Source organism: Panthera pardus, unplaced genomic scaffold (assembly GCF_024362965.1).
Source record: "Panthera pardus isolate Hobbes unplaced genomic scaffold, ASM2436296v1 HiC_scaffold_21, whole genome shotgun sequence".
Lineage (NCBI taxonomy): Eukaryota > Metazoa > Chordata > Mammalia > Carnivora > Felidae > Panthera > Panthera pardus.
The window spans coordinates 63,845,254-63,864,240 of record NW_026526777.1 but is presented as its reverse complement, the minus strand read 5'-3'; the positions used below and the strand labels follow the sequence as shown (position 1 = coordinate 63,864,240).

The 18,987-nt window shown below is 42.4% G+C and overlaps 1 protein-coding gene across 9 annotated transcripts in view; it reads right to left on the bottom strand.

Annotated features, from left to right (window-relative positions):
• Nucleotides 1-18,987, bottom strand: part of SDCCAG8 (SHH signaling and ciliogenesis regulator SDCCAG8) — a 245,817-nt gene that overhangs the window by 42,686 nt on the left and 184,144 nt on the right. Inside the window, exon 17 of one of the 9 annotated variants that reach the window (XR_008424699.1) lies at nt 17,887-17,996. The exons of 7 other annotated variants lie outside the window; for them this stretch is intronic. Coding sequence is in view for 1 of the 2 variants with exons in the window: in XM_053909395.1 (XP_053765370.1) it covers nt 18,826-18,838 (13 nt within the window). In the remaining variant the exon portion in view is untranslated. One more of the 9 variants, XM_053909395.1, reaches the window with a different exon arrangement.

Genomic DNA, 18,987 nt, shown 5'->3' with positions numbered 1-18,987 from the left:
AGGGCTCTAATGAACTGAGTAGTGTTTCACATGTGTTTGCATCACAAGGCAAATTTACTACAGTGAATTGTGTTGTTAAGGGACGAATGACCACTTAACTCATCCATTTTGGAAATCTGGATTTAATATACGGGGCTTGCCTGAAGTGAGATGCAGGGACACAAGCTTGGCTTTCTATCAGGCTGAATTTGGAGTAAGACATTTTGATTTAGGGTCATTTATGAAATTTCAGAGCCTCCAGTTTTTTAGCACAATTGAGTGTCCCCAAGACAGACTGACGCAATGCAATTAAATATTTCGCAGTTGGCCCACTTTTTCATGTTAGGGCTGAAAGAGGCCTCACAATTCCCTGGGAATTGTTTTCGCTATAGCTTTTAAACTTTTTATTCTTTCATTCTGAAGTAGAAAGATTCCCTTCTCTTAATATTGTACTTTTCTTTAAAATTGTGCCCTAAATTTTTCTTTTTTTCTTTAGATTTTTTTTTAAATGTTTATTCATTTTTGAGAGACAGAGATGGCATGCAAGCAGGGGAGGGGCAGAGAGAGAGGGAGACACAGAATTTGAAGCAGGCTCCAGGCTCTGAGCTGTCAGCACAGAGCCCGATGTGGGGCTCGAACTCATGAACTGCGAGATCATGACCTGAGCCAAAGTCGGACGCTGAACCGGCTGAGCCACCCAGGCGCCCCTGCCCTAGACTTTTCTTGTCTTATGCATTGTGGCATTGTATTGTAAGCACTACATATGTTTTATATATATATATATATATATATATATATATGCATTTATTTATTTATTTATTTATATATAACATTAAAATTAATAATGATTTTGATTACTGAAACTAAAATGAACAGTTACAAAATTATTGTATTCTAACTCCCCTAGGAAGTTTTCTCTGACCACCAGATGCCTGCATTAGGAATGCCATATCTGGTGTGTTTATTGAAATCTTAACCACATGCATGGTCTATTGGCTGCAAAGTGCTGTGTCTGTTCGCTATGCAAGATGCAGGCCCCAATAAAGAGCTCTTCCCCACAGGTGCTCACCATCCAGTGGGGACACAGTCCTGTGTCACCAGGAGACAGCGCAGGTTGCACAAGAAGCATGATTTTAGAAATCTCAATGATGTGGGGCACCTGAGTGGCTCAGTTGGTTAAGTGTCTGACTTCAGCTCAGGTCATGATCTCGTGGTTCGTGGCTTTGAGCCCCGCATCAGGCTCTGTGCTGACAGCTCAGAGCCTGGAGCCTGCTTTGGATTCTGTGTCTCCCCCTCTCTCTGCCCCTCCCCCCACTTGCACTCTGTCTCTCTATGTGTCTCAAAAATAAATAAACATTAAAAATAAATAAATAAAGAAGATCACATATTAAGGTTAGCTAGAGCCAAATCCCTATTGGCCACCCAAAAAGACACTACCCCATTTCTTATTCATACCTAACCATGCATTCTACACCCCAAACAGGCATAATCCACAGACTGTAGTGCACTTGGGAGTAGATGCATCACCTGCGCGGCTCTAAGAGGACCCCACGTGAAGGGGGCGTTTCAGCCCACACGACAGCGTGAGCCCGTCAACAGGAAACAGAATTTTAGCCCTGCTGCAATTAGTTCTCAGATGTTGGGCTTGGCCTCTGTGCCTCAGCCCCATCAAAGGGAAGACAACACTAATAATCCATCTTGCACAGCATATATGAAAAGAAGTATCTATTTCACGTTTTAAAGGTCATTGAATATATCACAGCTAGATAGTTGAAGCAAAATACCATATTCATCAGTGAAATAGGAAAGTTTAGCAGCCTTCATCTGTTCCCATTTTAAATTTACCACAGTATGTAAATGAGAGGATTTAAAAAAGCACCAAGCAAAAATCTGAGCTAGGTGCGACCGAAAAGCACAATCAGAAGCAAATTTGTGAGCCTCAAGTGCGGGAGTTTGCCAAATGGGCTGGTGCTTACATTTTACTACTAATCTGAGTTTATGCGAAGCCAGTAGAAAGATCCCAATTATTGTTAAATACCCAGAGTAGAAATTTGCTGCTAAACTGCTGTATAGTAACGGTCTCAGGTTGGTTTTTGTAAACATCTTATTTTATATCCTGAAATTATCACAGGAATACCACACACAGAGCTGAACTTGAAACACACGGTCCTAGTCGCATCCATGGTCTGAAGAAAATACACGGAATACAACTTGCACTAGAGACTGAATTACCAGATTTTAATAATATTTTGCAGGGGTTGAGAGAATCTACTTCACCAGCAAGAGCAGTTACGCTACCCAACTTAACACTTCAAAGTACAATTTGATGGCAAAATGAGATAATCTGATCATTCTTAACAGGAGTTTCATCCGGTCAGAACATTCACACCGTATCAGACATTCACACCGTACCAGAAAGTGCACAGAGGCGGGTTTCACACTTTTGGAGTTCTCAGCAGGCCAATATGTCATGTTGAGACATCAGCCTACTGTTGAAACAACATCCTGTCTGGTTTCTATGGAACAAACTACCTTCAAAAATAAAATGAACCATATTATATGAAGCCAAAGGGAAAGTAAAACTCAAGCATGTCGAGCATTCTCTAACCAAGCGTTAGCAGTTAGGAGGCCTGGTGTTCCTACTTTGCAGATCCTGCAAACTTGGGCTGAGCCCCTGAACCCACCAATAAGGGTGGGATTTTCGATAGAAAGGCCTAGGCAACCACAGGATCCAGCCTGAGAGATGAGGAGACAGACCCCCACACTGGTGCCCATCGAACGCTCCGTGGCCAGTTCCACAACAAGATAGCGTGAAGCCCAGTCTGACTTCCCAGAGTCCCATGATGCTTATGATTCCCTCCTTCTTCCTCAAGTAACATCGCGATGTTTATTCAACTATGAAAATGGGGATAGTAAAATAAATGTCTTTTCTACCTCATAACGTGTAATTACAGGAAAGGTCCCACTTTTTGGGTTCCTACTATGTTTCAGGCACTATTCTAGGCAGTAGGACCCTGGTGATGAGCAACACAGACCAGTCCTCACCTCGTGGCACCTACATTGTAGGCAAGAAAAGTAAACAGGGTGACTATGGAGAACAGCGGGTCAGGAATTCTTTAGAGAGTCTGACAAAAGATCAGACCTAGAACCTTGCCTGGCATAATGTAGGCACTGACTAACTGGACCTGCTTCCCAGAAAAGGAACAAAAACATTAAATTTTGCATCCATTTTCGGGAGATTCACAGCCCATCTATGGATCTCAGCTTAAGAATTTTGTTGCAAAGGGAAGGAAGAAGAGGTCTAGGGAGGTGAAGAAGCATGGGGAAGGGAAAGGCCTGAGAACCAGGAGGAAAACACGATGGAAACAGGCCACTATAAGGTAAACATATTAAGTGTGGGACACACGAAATCAAAAGGGCAAAATGGAAAAACAGATGGAGGGAACCTAGAAGGGGTTTGTCAGGGAAGGCTTCCGAGAAGGGGCAAAAACCCAAGCTGAGCCTTCTCTGAAAAAAAAATTTTTTTTTTTTTTTACTGTTTACATTTCCTTTTACAAAAGTAACACATGCTCAGTGCAGAAAACTTAGAAATTCTTGGAAAATGTTAAGAAAACACACCAATAACCCCTCTGCCTAGAAACAGCTAATGTAAACTATGACATTCCTCTGTGTGTGTATATGTGTGTGTGTACATGTGTATAGGCACACACAGGTGTGTAACAAGATGAAAACAAATGTATTCACTCGGTGTTTGGAAGAAGTAATTTGATAATCTGAGAAGATTCCAAACAGGCATGCTGAAGTTTTCTGGTCATTAAGTGGCCTCCTACGGCAGTTTTTCAAACTCTGGGTCACGAGCCCCTAGCAGGTCATTAAACAGAAAACATAGATTGCAGTCTATAGCAAAGGTATGTACTGTTTTATTAAACTTTCTTTAGGTGTGTGTGTGTGTGTGTGTGTGTGTAAAGCTTGCAATGTTAACTTTATTTTTTACTCAAGACCCAGGCTAGTTTGAATGTATGTACATTTGAGGCAAGAGCAGGGGCAGACTTGGATTATTCTGAATATTAGAGGGGTAAGGAATTAGTGGTCCCCAGAATGTGACAAAGCAAAGACAGTGATGGCGGCTGGGGACGGGAAGCAGAGGGAGGAAAAAGTTTCCAGAGTGGAAACACAGCCTAGAAGGGACTTTGAAAGAGAGAACCACGGATCAGTGGAAATTGCTACATTGTTTCTGAGGGATGCTATAATTTCTGAGGGTGTAAATGCTCACCACTTTTCTTATTATATCCTCTACGTCCATGCTGATCAGCCGTGTTTTGTGCATATGAAGTCTTTTTGGGAATTCAGAGAGATGCTGAGTTCTGCATACGAGTTGGCACAGAGAAAAAATTTGAGTCCACATGTGTGGGATATGAAAGCTAGAGCGTGAAGAAGATATTTTGGGTCTATATATCTGTATCTTTTTTTTTTTTTTTTTTTTTTTGCAAAAATGGAATCATGTAATATATACTACTTTTATCCTATTTCTCCTTACAGATATGGAGACAGTTTGAATGTCTGTCATGTCAATAAACACTTTTCTGCTAACAAGAGATTTTATTAGCATTTTGGAATTCCACTGTAGGGAATTTATTGTTAGCTGTTTATGTAACTAATGTTCTGCTGCCGGACATTTTGATTATTTAATATTCTGAATTGATTATTCTCAATGTTCATCTCTTAGAAATAATACCACTGCTTAGAGTCATAATTAGTAGGACTGGCCAAAGAGAAGTATCATTATACTCATTACACTTTATTATCTACTTGGGTGTCCGTCCTATAAAGGAGGACCCTTTAACCTAGCACCAAGGACAGCGCCAGGTGTTATGGGAAGTGAACTGCAGGGAGCAGGAAGCAGCCTGGCTGGGAGGTGACGGAAGGCTATATACATTGGCAACATTGGTAAATCAACTACAATCTCTCATCTCATACAATTCTTGACATTTCTTGGGATTTAAAGTGCTTCTTGCAAAAACTACACATCTAGTTTGAATAGTCATAGGAATATATGTAAATTTGAAAATAAATTTGAAAATAAAAATTAGACTTGATTTAGGGAAATTTTAAGCCAAACAGAAATATGACCAACAATTGTCATCTTCAAAGTCATTGGCTCTTCAGGCATCCTGCAGATTCATTCCCAGAGATATAAAAAATGTCATGGGGGGTGGGGGCACCTGGGTGGCTCAGTCAGTTAAGCATCTGACTCTTGATCTCAGCTCAGGTCTAAACTCAGGATCATGAGTTCAAGCCCACATTGGGCTCCACACCCAGCGTGGGTTAAAAAATAAAACAAAACAGAACAAATAAATTTTTTAAAAATGTCACTGGGATTTAGACCAAAGAAACAGGTACTAACAGTAATAGGAGGAAAATTACTTGATTCCTTCTTCCCCTCACTTCTCATATCCCATCAACCGCTAGCCAACTTCACCTTCTACACATTTCCCCAATCCACCTCCTCCCTTTCACCTCTTTTTCAGGCACCCATCATTTCCTGTCTAGTTTCCCTGCCTGGCTCCTTGAAATCCACCCTTCATGCTGCCACCAGAGTGAGCTATTTGAAATGCAAATCTGCTACTGTGTCCTGTTTAACACTCTTCATTGGTTCCCCAATACCTACAGGACACAGAGACAAGTCTCCGGCCCGGACCTCCTTCCTGCTTTGCATCTTCCAACACACCCTGTTTGTTGTTCATGTGACATCACTTTTCTCTCTGGGTTTCCTCTTTGCCTGCCATGCAGCCTTGCACACCCTCTGAAGTTACGTTTTGGCGTCCCTTCCTCTAGAAAGTTCTCCAGCATCTCCTGGGCTGGATTGGTGCCTCTCTTCAGTGATCCTATGCAGACACACACAAATCTCTACCAAAGTCTTTACCCATGGTGCCTGTGGGGATGGGGTGAGGGCTTTACACCTCTTTCTCCAGAGATCAGAGACCAGTGATTAATTTATCTTCTCTGTCCCCATAGCCTGCCATTCCTGTCAGGTAACAGGTATTCACTTTCCTTTGTCTGTTTGTTGTTGTCGCTGCTGCTGTTGCTTTGGATGGACCAAACAGTATTGTAGTTTAAAGGGCTAAAAAACTGCTAATAAAGCCCGTTGAGTTCAAATCCTAATGTTTGGGTGGAATGAAATGAGGGCACATAAGTAATCAGTGTATATCAATACTAACCATTAGCTAACAGCTTTTAAATTAAAACAGTTTCAGTTCCTAGAGAATTATTCATTGATTCAACATAGTTGTATACACCGGGACCTCAGAGATTGGAAACACATGGTTCACACCAAAGAATTCTCCATCTGATGGCAGGAAAGGACACACAATACCATGAACTCAGTGCTGTAAGTGGTAGAAAACAGAAACACTGGACCAAGAGGGAACCAACTATGGAGAATTAAGAAATGGCGGTCCCCCGTGAGAACTCAGATTTTCAGTTAGCCTTGCCCTAGTCAACCCCCCAAATCTCACCCTGAAAGTAGTTCTCATGTGAGATATCTGGAGAGCAGGCCCCACACATTTTCCAGCCTTTCCTTGGGGTCACTGACTCTTCACACTGAAGACGGGGAGATCTGGAACCAGGATGGGAGCGCAGACCTGGGGGGGAAGGGCCAAGGCAGCTGTCCCCTGGCCACCTCACCTGCACTCGCTCAGCCCTCCTGGTTCTAGTGACAAGCCCAAGGAATCCGGGACCCTCTGATCCCTCCAGGCCCAGGAGGAGATGACGTTGCAGGTGGACACAGTGGCGTAATTCAAAATAAGAAATATGAAATGCAGCACAAATGTCCCTGTGTTTTAAGGGTCATGTGGAAAACCTGGGGCACTTCCAGACACAAGTCCCAGAAATGATTATTTTACAGTGGGAGACATAACAGAAGTTAAGGTATATTTGGTTTGAGCAAGGAATGATCATCTGTTTCCAAGGATCATCTTCCAAGGGCTGTTCTGTCTGGCCATGTAAAGCAAGAAAAATGTTCCCCCACCTCAAGTCTAGATTCTCTCCTTCACCTATGATACAGAAATCACAGGCATTGGGTAAAACGTCAACTTTGGCTGATTAAAAAAAACAAAACAACAACGACACTCACAACATTTGCAAGTTAATAGTTATCCTCTAATATATCAGGCCACTGGGGAAACCAAAAGCTTGGGAAATATAGAACTCGTTCCAAGTGACTGCTGTAAAATTTGTAAAGTCAAAGTCATTTAGGTAACTGCTGCCAACCCTCACATTCAGCTCCATTAAATATGACCTACAAACCTTACAAGATAAGGACCAACTAACAACACAGTGAGTAGTTAAATGGCCTAAATAGAGTGAGGAAGCACCTCTAGTACTAGGGAGATCAAAGCATGTTTAATAGTTGTGACTAATATTTATTGAGTGCTCACTGGATACACATCCTTACACAATAACAGTTTAGATTTGTATTTACTCAATGACAGCTCGACACACCTAGAATTGAATGGGTTTTTTTCCAAATGTAAGGATCTGGGTAAGAGGTTATAAAATATGTTTTTAAAGTTGTATATTCCCATCAAGCTCTGCTTTTAGCTCACTCTTTTTCCTGCTTCTACACTTTTGGGGAGGCTAAAAAAGGCGAGCTTGAAGGTAAAAATGATTGCAAAGTGACAGAGTGAGTGTCTCCTAAGTACCTGGTACCTAAGTACCTAAGTACCTGGGCGACAGGCTTGAGAAACAAATGACTGGGACACGGGTCCTGTTCTCAAGGAACTCAGGGTCTAACCAGTTGGACATTCAAAGAATAAAGATGGCGTCCTGTGCACTTGAACAAAGTGTGGTTTGAACACCCAGACAGTGGGTGAAGGAAGGCGTCCCTCAAGAGAGGACAGCTGACCTGTCTCTTGAGAAACATGAGGCCCGTAGACCGAGAAGAAAAAGTATTCCAGACTTCAGGGAACATAGGCAAGAGCATCTGACCTTGTATTCTCAAAGACCAGGGTTCAGTCTCAGGTCCCTTTCATCCCCGAGCCTACCACACGCCCCTATTACCATAGTCAGCACTCAGTATCTGAAGAGTGTATAAACAATAAATGAAAAAATAAATAATTAAGTGAACACAGATCTTCTTTCTATATATACTCAGAAATGACCCTAGATCCCTGAGAAGGAGGAAGAACATAAAAAAATCCCTTCTGAGAGCCTATGACCCGAGAGAAAAATGGATGTTTACTCTCCTGGCTCATGAGAGCCACATACTCAGTAACAGAGGACCTGTTTCTCATGAAATCCGCTCCATGACACAGTCTCAGTTACCAGGGTTAATCACATCTCAAACTTGTCCTACAGGTAACAACCCCACCGCCTGCATGTGCAGCAGTCATGGGTGGGTCCCCCTGCCAGTGAGCTAGAAAGCACGACCTGGTATCACTGTGCTCCAGGGTACAAAGGACATACAGTGGAACAGAGAGGCAAAGGGATGAGAGATGATCACGGAGCCACGAGAAACCACACAGTCCACCGGTCACTTCCACGCTTCGACCTGTGATCTGTCTCCACACACAGTCCTGCAGGGTGGCTTAAAGCCCTGCCCTTTTACCCTTACCTGTAAAGTTTAGTAAAGTTTAAATGTTTACAAATATCTATATTATTATTTTAATTAAAGCCAACTTAAACTTTAAAAATGATTAATAATTTCTATGATTTATCAAGGCTTTTAATATACTAATGTAAGTTTCGCCTCTCTAAAGAGTGGGTAGTTTATGCAATAAGTCCCAAACTAAATCCTCTGCTTTTTTCAAAGACCATCTTGTGGAACTGATTGTTCACAAAATACATATGGAAAAGTGCTGCCCACAACAAATGTAGCAAAGGAGGCAAGAGGCAGCGATGTTGCATTATTTTGTGTGTGCGTGTGTGTCTGAAGCAGTTTGTGCGCTATAATCATCATCTTGGCAAATACCATGACCTAATTAAGAAAGGAAAAATGAGGGGCACCTGGGTGGCTCAGTGGGTTAAGCGTCCGACTTTGGCTCAGGTCATGATCTCACAGTTTGTGGGTTCAAGCCCTGCAACGGGCTCTGCAATGACAGCTGGGAGCCTGGAGCCTGCTTCAGATTCTCTGTCTCCCTCTCTCTCTCTCTGCCCCTCCCCTGTTTGTGTTCTTTCTCTCAAAATTGAAATAAACATTAAAAAATAAATTTAAAAAAAGGAAAGGAAAATGGATGGATGCTTAGACCAAATAAAAATGATAAAAAGAGAAGTAGAAAAATGACATTCACCCAATTGAGAGAGAGGACAGTTGTTCATTACTTGCTGATTTCTTCATTCATTATCATTCTAGGAATGGGACTTAATGCATTCATAGTACCCTTTAAAAACCAGGCACGGTCCGTGGGTTCGTGCCCCGCGTCAGGCTCTGGGCTGATGGCTCGGAGCCTGGAGCCTGTTTCCGATTCTGTGTCTCCCTCTCTCTCTGCCCCTCCCCCGTTCATGCTCTGTCTCTCTCTGTCCCAAAAATAAATAAAAAACGTTGAAAAAAAAATTTAAAAACCAGGCACGGGTTCTCGGGGGGCCTGTGTGGCTCAGTCGGTTAAGTGACCGACTTCAGTTCAGGTCATGATCTCGTGGTTTGTGAGTGAGCCCCGCGTTGGACTCTGTGCTGACAGCTCAGTGCTTCGGATTCTGTGCCTCTCTCTCTCTCTGCCCCTCCCCCACTCACTCTCTGTCTCTCTTTCCTTCAAAAATAAACATTAAAAAGATTAAAAAAAATTAAAAATTAAAATAAAAACCAGGCACGGGTTCTCAATCCAAGAATTTATTGAAAACCATTGTGGGTTTTTTTTTTGTTGTTGTTAATATAATTTATTGTCAAATTGGTTTCCACACAACACTCAGTGCTCATCCCAACAAGTGCCCTCCTTCTATGGAAAACCATTTTGAAACCATTTGCATTTTCAGTAGCCCAGTCTCCTAAGAAACCACTCCTGCTAGGACTCTGTGGAAGGAAGAGATCAGCTCCCTCAGGAAAGCAGGACCGCAGCCCCCACCATCCCCAACCAAGCAGTAGGTCACTCGGAAATCTGTACACGAGGGTGATTCTCTAGGCTGAACGGTGGCCACTGCCTTTCCTGCCAGGCAGCTGTGGAACGTTTGTTTGGGATAAGAACGCTCCACTGGCCCAACTTCTGGGTGGTGCGAGGCCGTTCTCCGTAATCCAGGGGAAGAGAAAGCAAAACGGGAACAGAGAAAGTTCCCCGTCTTCTGCCTCCAAGTGGCTTGCCTCCTCTGTGGTACAAGAGGGAAACTGTGCATGGAGAGGGTGTTGCAGATTCTTCTTACCCAAGAGTTAGTATTTTGTACATTTTCATTCGTCTGACCCTAGTGGTTCCCTCCAAAGTAGAGCAGGAGCTCTCTGAATGGACGGCCACTTGCCCTGAGCTCCTGATGAACCAACACTTCCCTTTGCTCGCCATGAAATGTACTGAACAATGTCCAGAGCATGCTCAGTCCTTGTGGCCGCCAGTACGACTGGGCACCGCTGCCCCGCCCGCGTACACGCTCCCCAGTCACTTGTGTTTCCTCCTAAGCCTGCTTAGGCTGCCTACACAAGCATAACTTAATGTTTAGTGAAATCAGAAGTGATTGGTAAAAAAAAAAAAAAAAAAAAAAAAAGTTTGCTGATTCATTGAAAACAAAGTGGAATGATTTAGAAAGAATCAACAAAGCAGAGTTGTTGCTGTTGTTTTTTTTTTTAAGTCTGTCAAATTAAGTGTGCATGAGATAATCATAAAAAATCTGGTGGGAGAGCATCATTGAAACAGCAAATTCTGCAAGGTGGCTGCTCCCCAGGGGTCTCATGGTTTAGAGAAACCAAAATTGGATGCGTCAAAAGATGCAACTTTGGTGTGGCTTGTCCAGAAAAGACGATGTGGCGCTCCATATCAGGTGATTTGTTCGCAAAGGAACTGTCTTAGCCCAACACAGAGCCCTTGTTATGATTTCCTGGCCTCTCAGTTCACCACCCAACTTCTGGGTTTGAGCTTGCAGGATAAGCCGGCTTTGTGAAACATCTACTTACCTGCACTTAATACTCTCCTCTTGATTATTAGTAGTAGCCCACCTCCCTCCTTCTGGAAACATAGATTACTGAGTGGGTCCAGGAGAAAACATGAGAGCGGCAGTCAGAGATCACAGATTCTAGTCATTACCTGAACTGTATCTTAGAAGTCACCTTATCTCTTCAGGCCTCAGTTTCCTCATCTATAAAGTGTCTGCTGAGGAGGGATGCAGGGTGAGAAGTAGATGCTAACACAAAGAGGGGGGCGTCACACTAATCTTTCACGTTTCTCAGGTTCTTGAAAATGTTGTTCTGTGTAGTTCAGCTCATACAAGATAGGCAGTGTTCCCGAAAACATATACTCATCTTTATTTGGAACATAAAATAAAAATATTTGGAAAAAATATACAAATTTATTGTTAATGATAAGAATAAGCAAATGTATTTCAGAAAGATAATATTACTTAAGGGCACCTGGGTGGCTCAGTCGGTTAAGTGTCTGACTCTTAATTTCAGCTCAGGTCATGATCTCATGGTTCGAGCCCCATATCGGGCTCTGGGCTGATAGCATGGAGCCTGCTTGGGATTCTGTCTCTCTTTCTCCCTACCCTTCCTCCACTTGCTCTCTTTCTCTTAAAATAAATAAATATAAACTTAAAAAAAAAATAAAGGTAATATTATTTAGAAATTTTTACTACAAAGAAAAAAATGTAAAGTGATATATACACTTCTAATACAAAAATACAAGTTCATATATAATAAACACACCATATTTGTGTGCACACACATATATACGTGTATGTGTGTATATTTATATATATATATACATATATACACACACACACACACTCACACACACACACACACACAAACACACACAAGTAAGATTCAAGTTACCGACATGTAATTGATCATTTGTATCCTTATGGTTTGAGAATGGGAAAAAAGTCTCTAAGATGCCACATCTCCAATGTCCGTGTTTTCTATAATAAGCTTTTGGGAAAAACCATACTTACTAATTTACAGTTCCAAAGTGGACTACAAGCTTTAGTTCTGGGAATAGCATGTAACATAAAATTGTTCAAAGATTTTCAAGGATTAATTTTAATTTTACAAGTACAAGACTGCAAACAGTTCTGGCTGGAGAACACAAACTACTCAAAGAAACAAACGCTGCCTTCTTTAAGTTTTTTTTTTTTTTTAACATTTAGTTATTTTTGAGAGACAGAGAGAGACAAAGCATGAGCAGGGAAGGGGCAGAGAGAGAGGGAGACACAGAATCTGAAGCAGGCTCCAGTCTCCAGGCTCCGAGCTGTCAGACAGAGCCCGACTAGGAGCCTGAACCCATGAATCGTGAGATCACGACCTACGCCGAAGTCAGACCCTTAACCGACTGAGCCACCCAGGCGCCCCAAATGCTGCCTTCTTTAAAATCTAGAGTTCTGCAATAGAACTACAATGAAAAATTAGCTCAGGATTCAACTTAAATTACAAATGAATTTCTTTAACAGCAACGAGGCTTGTCAAAAATACATGCTTCTAGATAAGAGGAAAACTACCAGAGAGCACTAATATTGTTTTGATATTTCTTTCATTTTTATTAGAATGGTACCTGAGGTATCCTGTGCCAAAAAAATTAGACACAAAAACTAGACTCCTATGCAAATATAAGAGATTTAAACTAGGCACGCATCACCTTTTAAAATAACCATTTGCCACTTGCGAGCGGGAAAAGTAATTGTAACATTCAGTTTACACACTGCCCTAGAATCTGTATCAATTTCAAGTTTTCTTTTATGATTCAGCTATTCCAAGAGTCTGAAAATATTTCATTAAAAATTAATGTGTTACCCACACAAATGGCAAATATTGAAAAATGGAAATATAAATACAAACTAATAAAAATAGTAAGTCTACTAATACTGAAGAGGAAGGAAGACAGGAGGGGGAGGCGAGCATGTGAAAGGGAGAGAGTTTAAACATCCGGTTTCTATTCTGGACCGTTTATAGAAACAGACAGACACAGCAAGCGGAAGCCAAATATATTCTCGGGCTCTGACAGGATTTGTTTTCTATCTTGTCATTATTTGTACTATATTCTTCCTAATACTGCTTCTCCGGTGTTCTAGATTTCCTGACCGACGATACCAGTCTTGCTGAGAGCTTGCACAGGAGAGCTGCGGAGGGCTGGGCGCCTGGGAGCCTGGCTGCCTGGTATGTTCCCTTGCTGCGGTTTGTAGGCACGAGACCATCACGACTACGTCCCCTGTCCTGTGCATCCTTCCCAAATCCCTCTGAACAACTTCCTGAGGATTGACACATGATCCCTGGTCTATTGCACAAAGGTCCAGACGAACACCTGGTGCCTATTTCACTAAGGCTTGAACAAAAGCAAACGAACTCACTCAACACTCTTTGTTTGCTCATTTTACAAGAGTGATTTCATGTCAAACAGCAAGCAAGTGCCTACCTTACTCTATCTCAGCCCTTGCAATTTAAATGGCATAGAGAGAAAGTCACATTGCTTATTAAACATGCAGCCGTGGACACACTTGTCCCTACATCAAAATAACACACAATAGAGTTCTCCTACACCAAAGATAATGAGGGAACTATTTTGAAAATATGAAAGATTTGTTTATGCAGACTATAAAAACATCCCTTTGCATCAAAATAAGTGTCCCTCTTTATTGCACACTGATTATTTTCTATAGAATTTAAATTGTACATGAAAGTATAATTGTGCCTTGTTTAATGTAAATTGATTGTCTCAATTATTGGGAAAGGATCTGAATTTTAATGGACTATTTTGCTGGAGATGTGCCAAGCGCATCAGCAAAAACTCTAATAGCTCTCACTGTGGAGGTACACAGCCAAACAGTTTGAGGGAAATCAGGAAAGACGGTAGGCTCCAGGATTGGTCCTAAAGTGGTCCAGAATCTAGTAAGCTTTTCTCCACGAGCAAGAAATCAGCCGTTAATTTTCAAAGTTGAAAGATTCTGTGACAGTGAGGCTGAAATTTGGTCTGAAAAAATGGCAAGGTCCACATATTAGTAGAAAGGACTTCTGGGGCTGTACTTTTTTGTTTTAATGTTCTTTCGTTCTACAGATTAGGTAGGTGATCTATGCAAATCAGGGCTTTCCCCTAAAGGTGGAACTGACATAAAATCCCGTAGCACTGTGTCGCACAGGCACGAAGACACAGTTGAACGCAACACTTGAGTGTCTGAGGGAAGCCACCCCAGGAAGTTGGCTGCAGACACATCCCAGCAGCAGGCCACCATGGTTACTGCTTGACATATTTCCTTTTTATAAATCCAGTGTCTATGAAGTCAAGCAGATCTCCTCCATACTTAGAATCACGGGCAAGAACAGACCTCGGCCGTTTGGCTACCCAGATGGTTGCAACATCGCTCTAGTTAAATTACAACCAGTGACGCCAGAGGTATAGATCCACATCTGCCCAGAACTGCCAGCTTCCTAAGATCTTTTTCTCAAAGCCTCAGCCTCAAGAAGCACTGCTGAGATAGATGTAAAAATCGCCTCTGGTCATAGTATGGTGAACTATTCACTACACAGCCAAACTTATATCTTGGCTATAAGCCATCATGAATTTAACTGCTATCTATTTGAGATATTTTAGGAATTGACAATACAAAGTTTTAATCATTTTGCTCCCCAAAGAGCCTCTTTTTGCAATGGAAAGCTGGCACTATTAATCTAGACATAGACACAGATATTATGTGCAGAGTATAGATTGAGATTTGGGTCAGTGATAAAAATTTCTTCTCCTAGGGGTGCCTGGGTGGCTCAGTCAATTGAGCGTCCAACTCTGGCTCAGGTCATGATCTCACGGTTTGTTGAGTTCGAGCCTCATGCCAGGCTCTGTGCTGACAGCTCAGACCCTGGAGCTGCTTTGGATTCTGTGTCTCCCTTTCTCTGTATCCCTCCCCTGCTGACGCTCTGTCTCTCTCTCTCTCTCTCTATCTCAAAAATAAACATTAAAAAAAATTTTTTTTAAATTTCTTCTCTTATTCATCAAACTTTTCTATGATGCTAAAATTTCTATGATGGTAAAGAATTAAGCTGAATATAAGGCATTTCTTTTTATAACTGAGCCCAGAAAGAGCAACCTCAATGTTAAGATAGTTCAATGTTCACATTTCCTATAACTTTTTTTTTTAAGGACACAGAGTTTCCTGGCCACTGGATGGTTGATTAAAATTCCCTGTTTCATGATTAGCTGTCTCAAATTTTGGAAAATACACCCTAACAGTATGGATTCCAATAAAATGCCACACCCAGGGCACACCATTTCACTGCATGTGTATGAAGAGCCGCGGCAAAGCAACTGAACCAGGAGAGAGGAAAAATAATGTAAAAATGAGGGGAGTCCCAGACAAACAAGGGGAAGGTAGGGAAGGGGCAGGTGAGTAGCCCTCACTGGCGGGAAAGCAGCCCCGTGTGAACCACACGTTTGGCATCTTTAACACCCATCCTTTCTCCCATGCCCACATTTGCAGAGGGCTGGGTGAGCTCCACTTAGCAGCTAGAGTAGGCAATGCATCAGCTGGATGGATGTCTACTTTCTCTCTCGTCTAGCATATAAACACTAACAATTTGCATTTAGTGCAAGAGAGTGACTCAAAAGTCACTTTCATGCTGCTTTTCTATATTTCTACAAAATGCCTTTAAAATCCCCACTCCTTACTGGGTGCTCAGTCAATGAAGCATTCGACTCTGGATTTCAGCTCAGGTCATGATTTCATGGTTTGTGGGCTCAAGCCCTATGTTGGGCTCCTGACAGTATGGAGTCTGCTTGGGATATTTTCTCACTCTCTCTCTCTCTCTCTCTCTCTCTCTCTCAAAATAAATAAACTTTAAAATACCTGCTTTTTAAACTGTCACATACTTTTCATGGATGATAAGGAGAAAATGGTTCTGCTTATCATGTTCATACACACACAAACATTTCAAGGAGAGTAACAATTTTTTTAACCAATTAATTTCTGGAAAACAAAGGCCCAGAAAATCACCGTATATCATCAGGATATTATCAGAAAACCAAACGTGCTCTTTAAATCTGTTACATTTCCACCACCAGCGAGCAGTCTGCATGTTATGCATGGCGAGAACAATGCACGAACTTGCTTTACCCCCTAAATGTACATGTTCAACTAAACAAAGGAAAACGCTTTAAAGGGTCTAAAGACATTGTTCCTTGTGTAATCACTTCCGAAGTTATTTTGTTCAAAATTACCAAAGAAATGTTAAAAACAACATGGAATCCCACAAAGGAGTCCATTCATCATGTTCGATTGATTCTAGATTGCAATCTTTTGTGCAACATCAGAGCTAAAAGAGCACAAAAGCCTGGTGCCCAAGGGGCTGGGCGCCCGGCTTGCAAATGCACGAGTCCTGCCTGCCAGGCTGAGGCTCCAGCTCTTCCTGAGACTGCCCTGTGAGCTCTCCGACCAGCAGATAAACCACCCTGCCTCAGCCAGGTCTGCCTCGGAACATAACCCCACAAAAAGCAGCCTAAAACTGAGTATCTCCTGAGAAAATGGAAGGTTCGGCCATCTCATCAGCAGAGCCCAGCTAGTGTTCAAGGGAAGCCTGCTATTTTGGGTTTTTCTTTTCCTTTGATTTATTTTTTAGTTAGCGATGGCCTACTATTTAATTGGAATTGCAAAATAAGACCCAAGAATGAATTATTTTCTTTAACAAAAACACACATTGCAGTAGCAGACCTGAAGCTCCTGTCAGTCTCAGAACAACCCAAGGCGGGGAGCGGTGGGGGATACATTCTCCCCTCCTTTTATGGATGAGGACACTGAGTCACTGAGAGAGGAGTGCCTTGCCCAAGAGGAGTGACAGCCTGTTCAGCAATGGGGCTGGGATTAGAACCCAGGCAGAAGGCTTCAGAAACTGCATGTTCTTAACCACTATGCACCATATGCTCCACTGGTAATTAAAAAATCTTTTCAAAAACTCATTTAGTCTTGCTGTAACAGGTGGGGGGTGGGGGTGGGGGGCTCTAGGCACATCAGCCTGAAGAGCCCCTAGCAAAGAATTTGACTTTTAGATGTCACACTGTCACTCACAGGTTGGAATGGGGAAATCTGCCAGGGAGCTTCACAGCTCAGGACTCCGGGGTCCTGGGGACCAGCCCTAGCTCAGATGCTGGCTGGCGGGGGACCCTTGCAGAGGTACTGCAGTATGAACTCTGGTGTTGGATGGCCCTGCATTTCTAGATCGGCCCTACCACTATGCATTAGCTAAGTGACAATGGTGACCATGGTAAGTCACATAACCTTTAGGAGTCTCAGTTTGCCCCTCTAAAACACAGAAGACAAGAATACTATCTTAATAGTACTGATCTAATAGTTGCATTCCATACGGCCTCTCTGCTGCTTTAATTACAAAACTACGGTCTTGTGTCAGAGATCACCAAGTCCCAACTGCCTAAGACGCACTGGGATTCCATGACACCATGACTGTAAGACAGCTGATCTCATAATAATGCTATATTTATATAGTGCAGAGTTTCCCCCTCCCCCAGTTTTCATACCTAGGATCTGATTTGATCCTCATAATTATTTTACATGGTCTTTAATCCCCATTTCACGGATAAGGAAATTAAGGCTCAAAGAGCTTACTTAAGCCTGTCCAAAATCCTATGTTGGCAGGTGACATAAACCCTGAGCTTCTGCTCCCTAACCACTGTTCTTTCCTTATGATAATTTGTTGTTTCTACAGAAGACAGGAAACCTATTTGCAGTAAGCTTGCAAATTAATGAAGAAAAAATGAAGGAATAAGAAAAATAGAAATAACTACTGACTGCTGTAGGGTCCCGGAGGAATGGAGTAGCAGTCTCTGGGTGTGGTATGTCACGGAGCTTGTCCTGAGGAAGAGTCTCAGGCATCCAGAGAGTACGGCACTCAGGCTTGCCTGGAAAGGAAAAGAAGCCAAGGTAGAGATTCCAGGAGGAGAAGTGAAGAAAAGAAAATGAAAGACACCTAACCAAAGACACATTTGCAGGAATGAGCATAGTCGGTGAAAGGTCATGGATCGGTCTGGAAGAGAAGAAGCAGCAGAGGGTACAGGGAATGCACATAATGAAGTCTCTCTCAAGGGCTGGCCTTGAGGCTGACACTATGTAATGTCATTACCCCTGACAGGTGTATCAATCAGCGTCTCTTGGTGCCACCTTCTCCTGGGCTCTCAGTACCTCGCTGCTGCCCTCGAGCCCACTGGTCCCATGGTGGCCATCTTGGTCTGCCACTGAGGCACACTGCCCACATCTCAAGTCATGGGCTCCTCCTGCCACTCAGAGTCAAATGCCATGTCAAACCCTAGAATTTAGGATCTGGCTTCTGAGGTAGCTCTAAAAGGACTGGTTAATTTAGTCCAAAGTGCAGGTGAATTATCTCCCATGGGGAAAATTCTGGACCCACGGGAGACATGAGACAGAACCTGGACAGATAAACCTCGCTCTCTTTTCCTCCCTCCAGTGGGCTATTGGGAGGCAATTTCTTTGTAACAGGTTTGTCCAGAAGCATCTGTATGGTTGTGTCTTTGTGGTTTATCATGAAATAGTCACCAATATGATAATACATCGTCTTACATTGTTCTCCATTCTTCCATGCCTCACCTTCCTTTCCCTCACTCATTCTCCTGGGATAGCAGCAAGGAAACATCTGCCCTTAATTCTTGCTTAGGTTTGAAAACAATGGAAATGAAGGGATTGGCAAAATCTTCACTGATATCACGCACTTGGTTAATTAATATATCTAAAAACAGATAGAAATACACACCAGAGGAATAAGTCATAGAAATGGAAATCGTCTCATAATGCAAGAAAAATACTAGCAAAAACAATCTATGAACTCAGGCAATAGAAACAAGGTACAAAATTAAGGATATGAAATGCTGAGCAGAA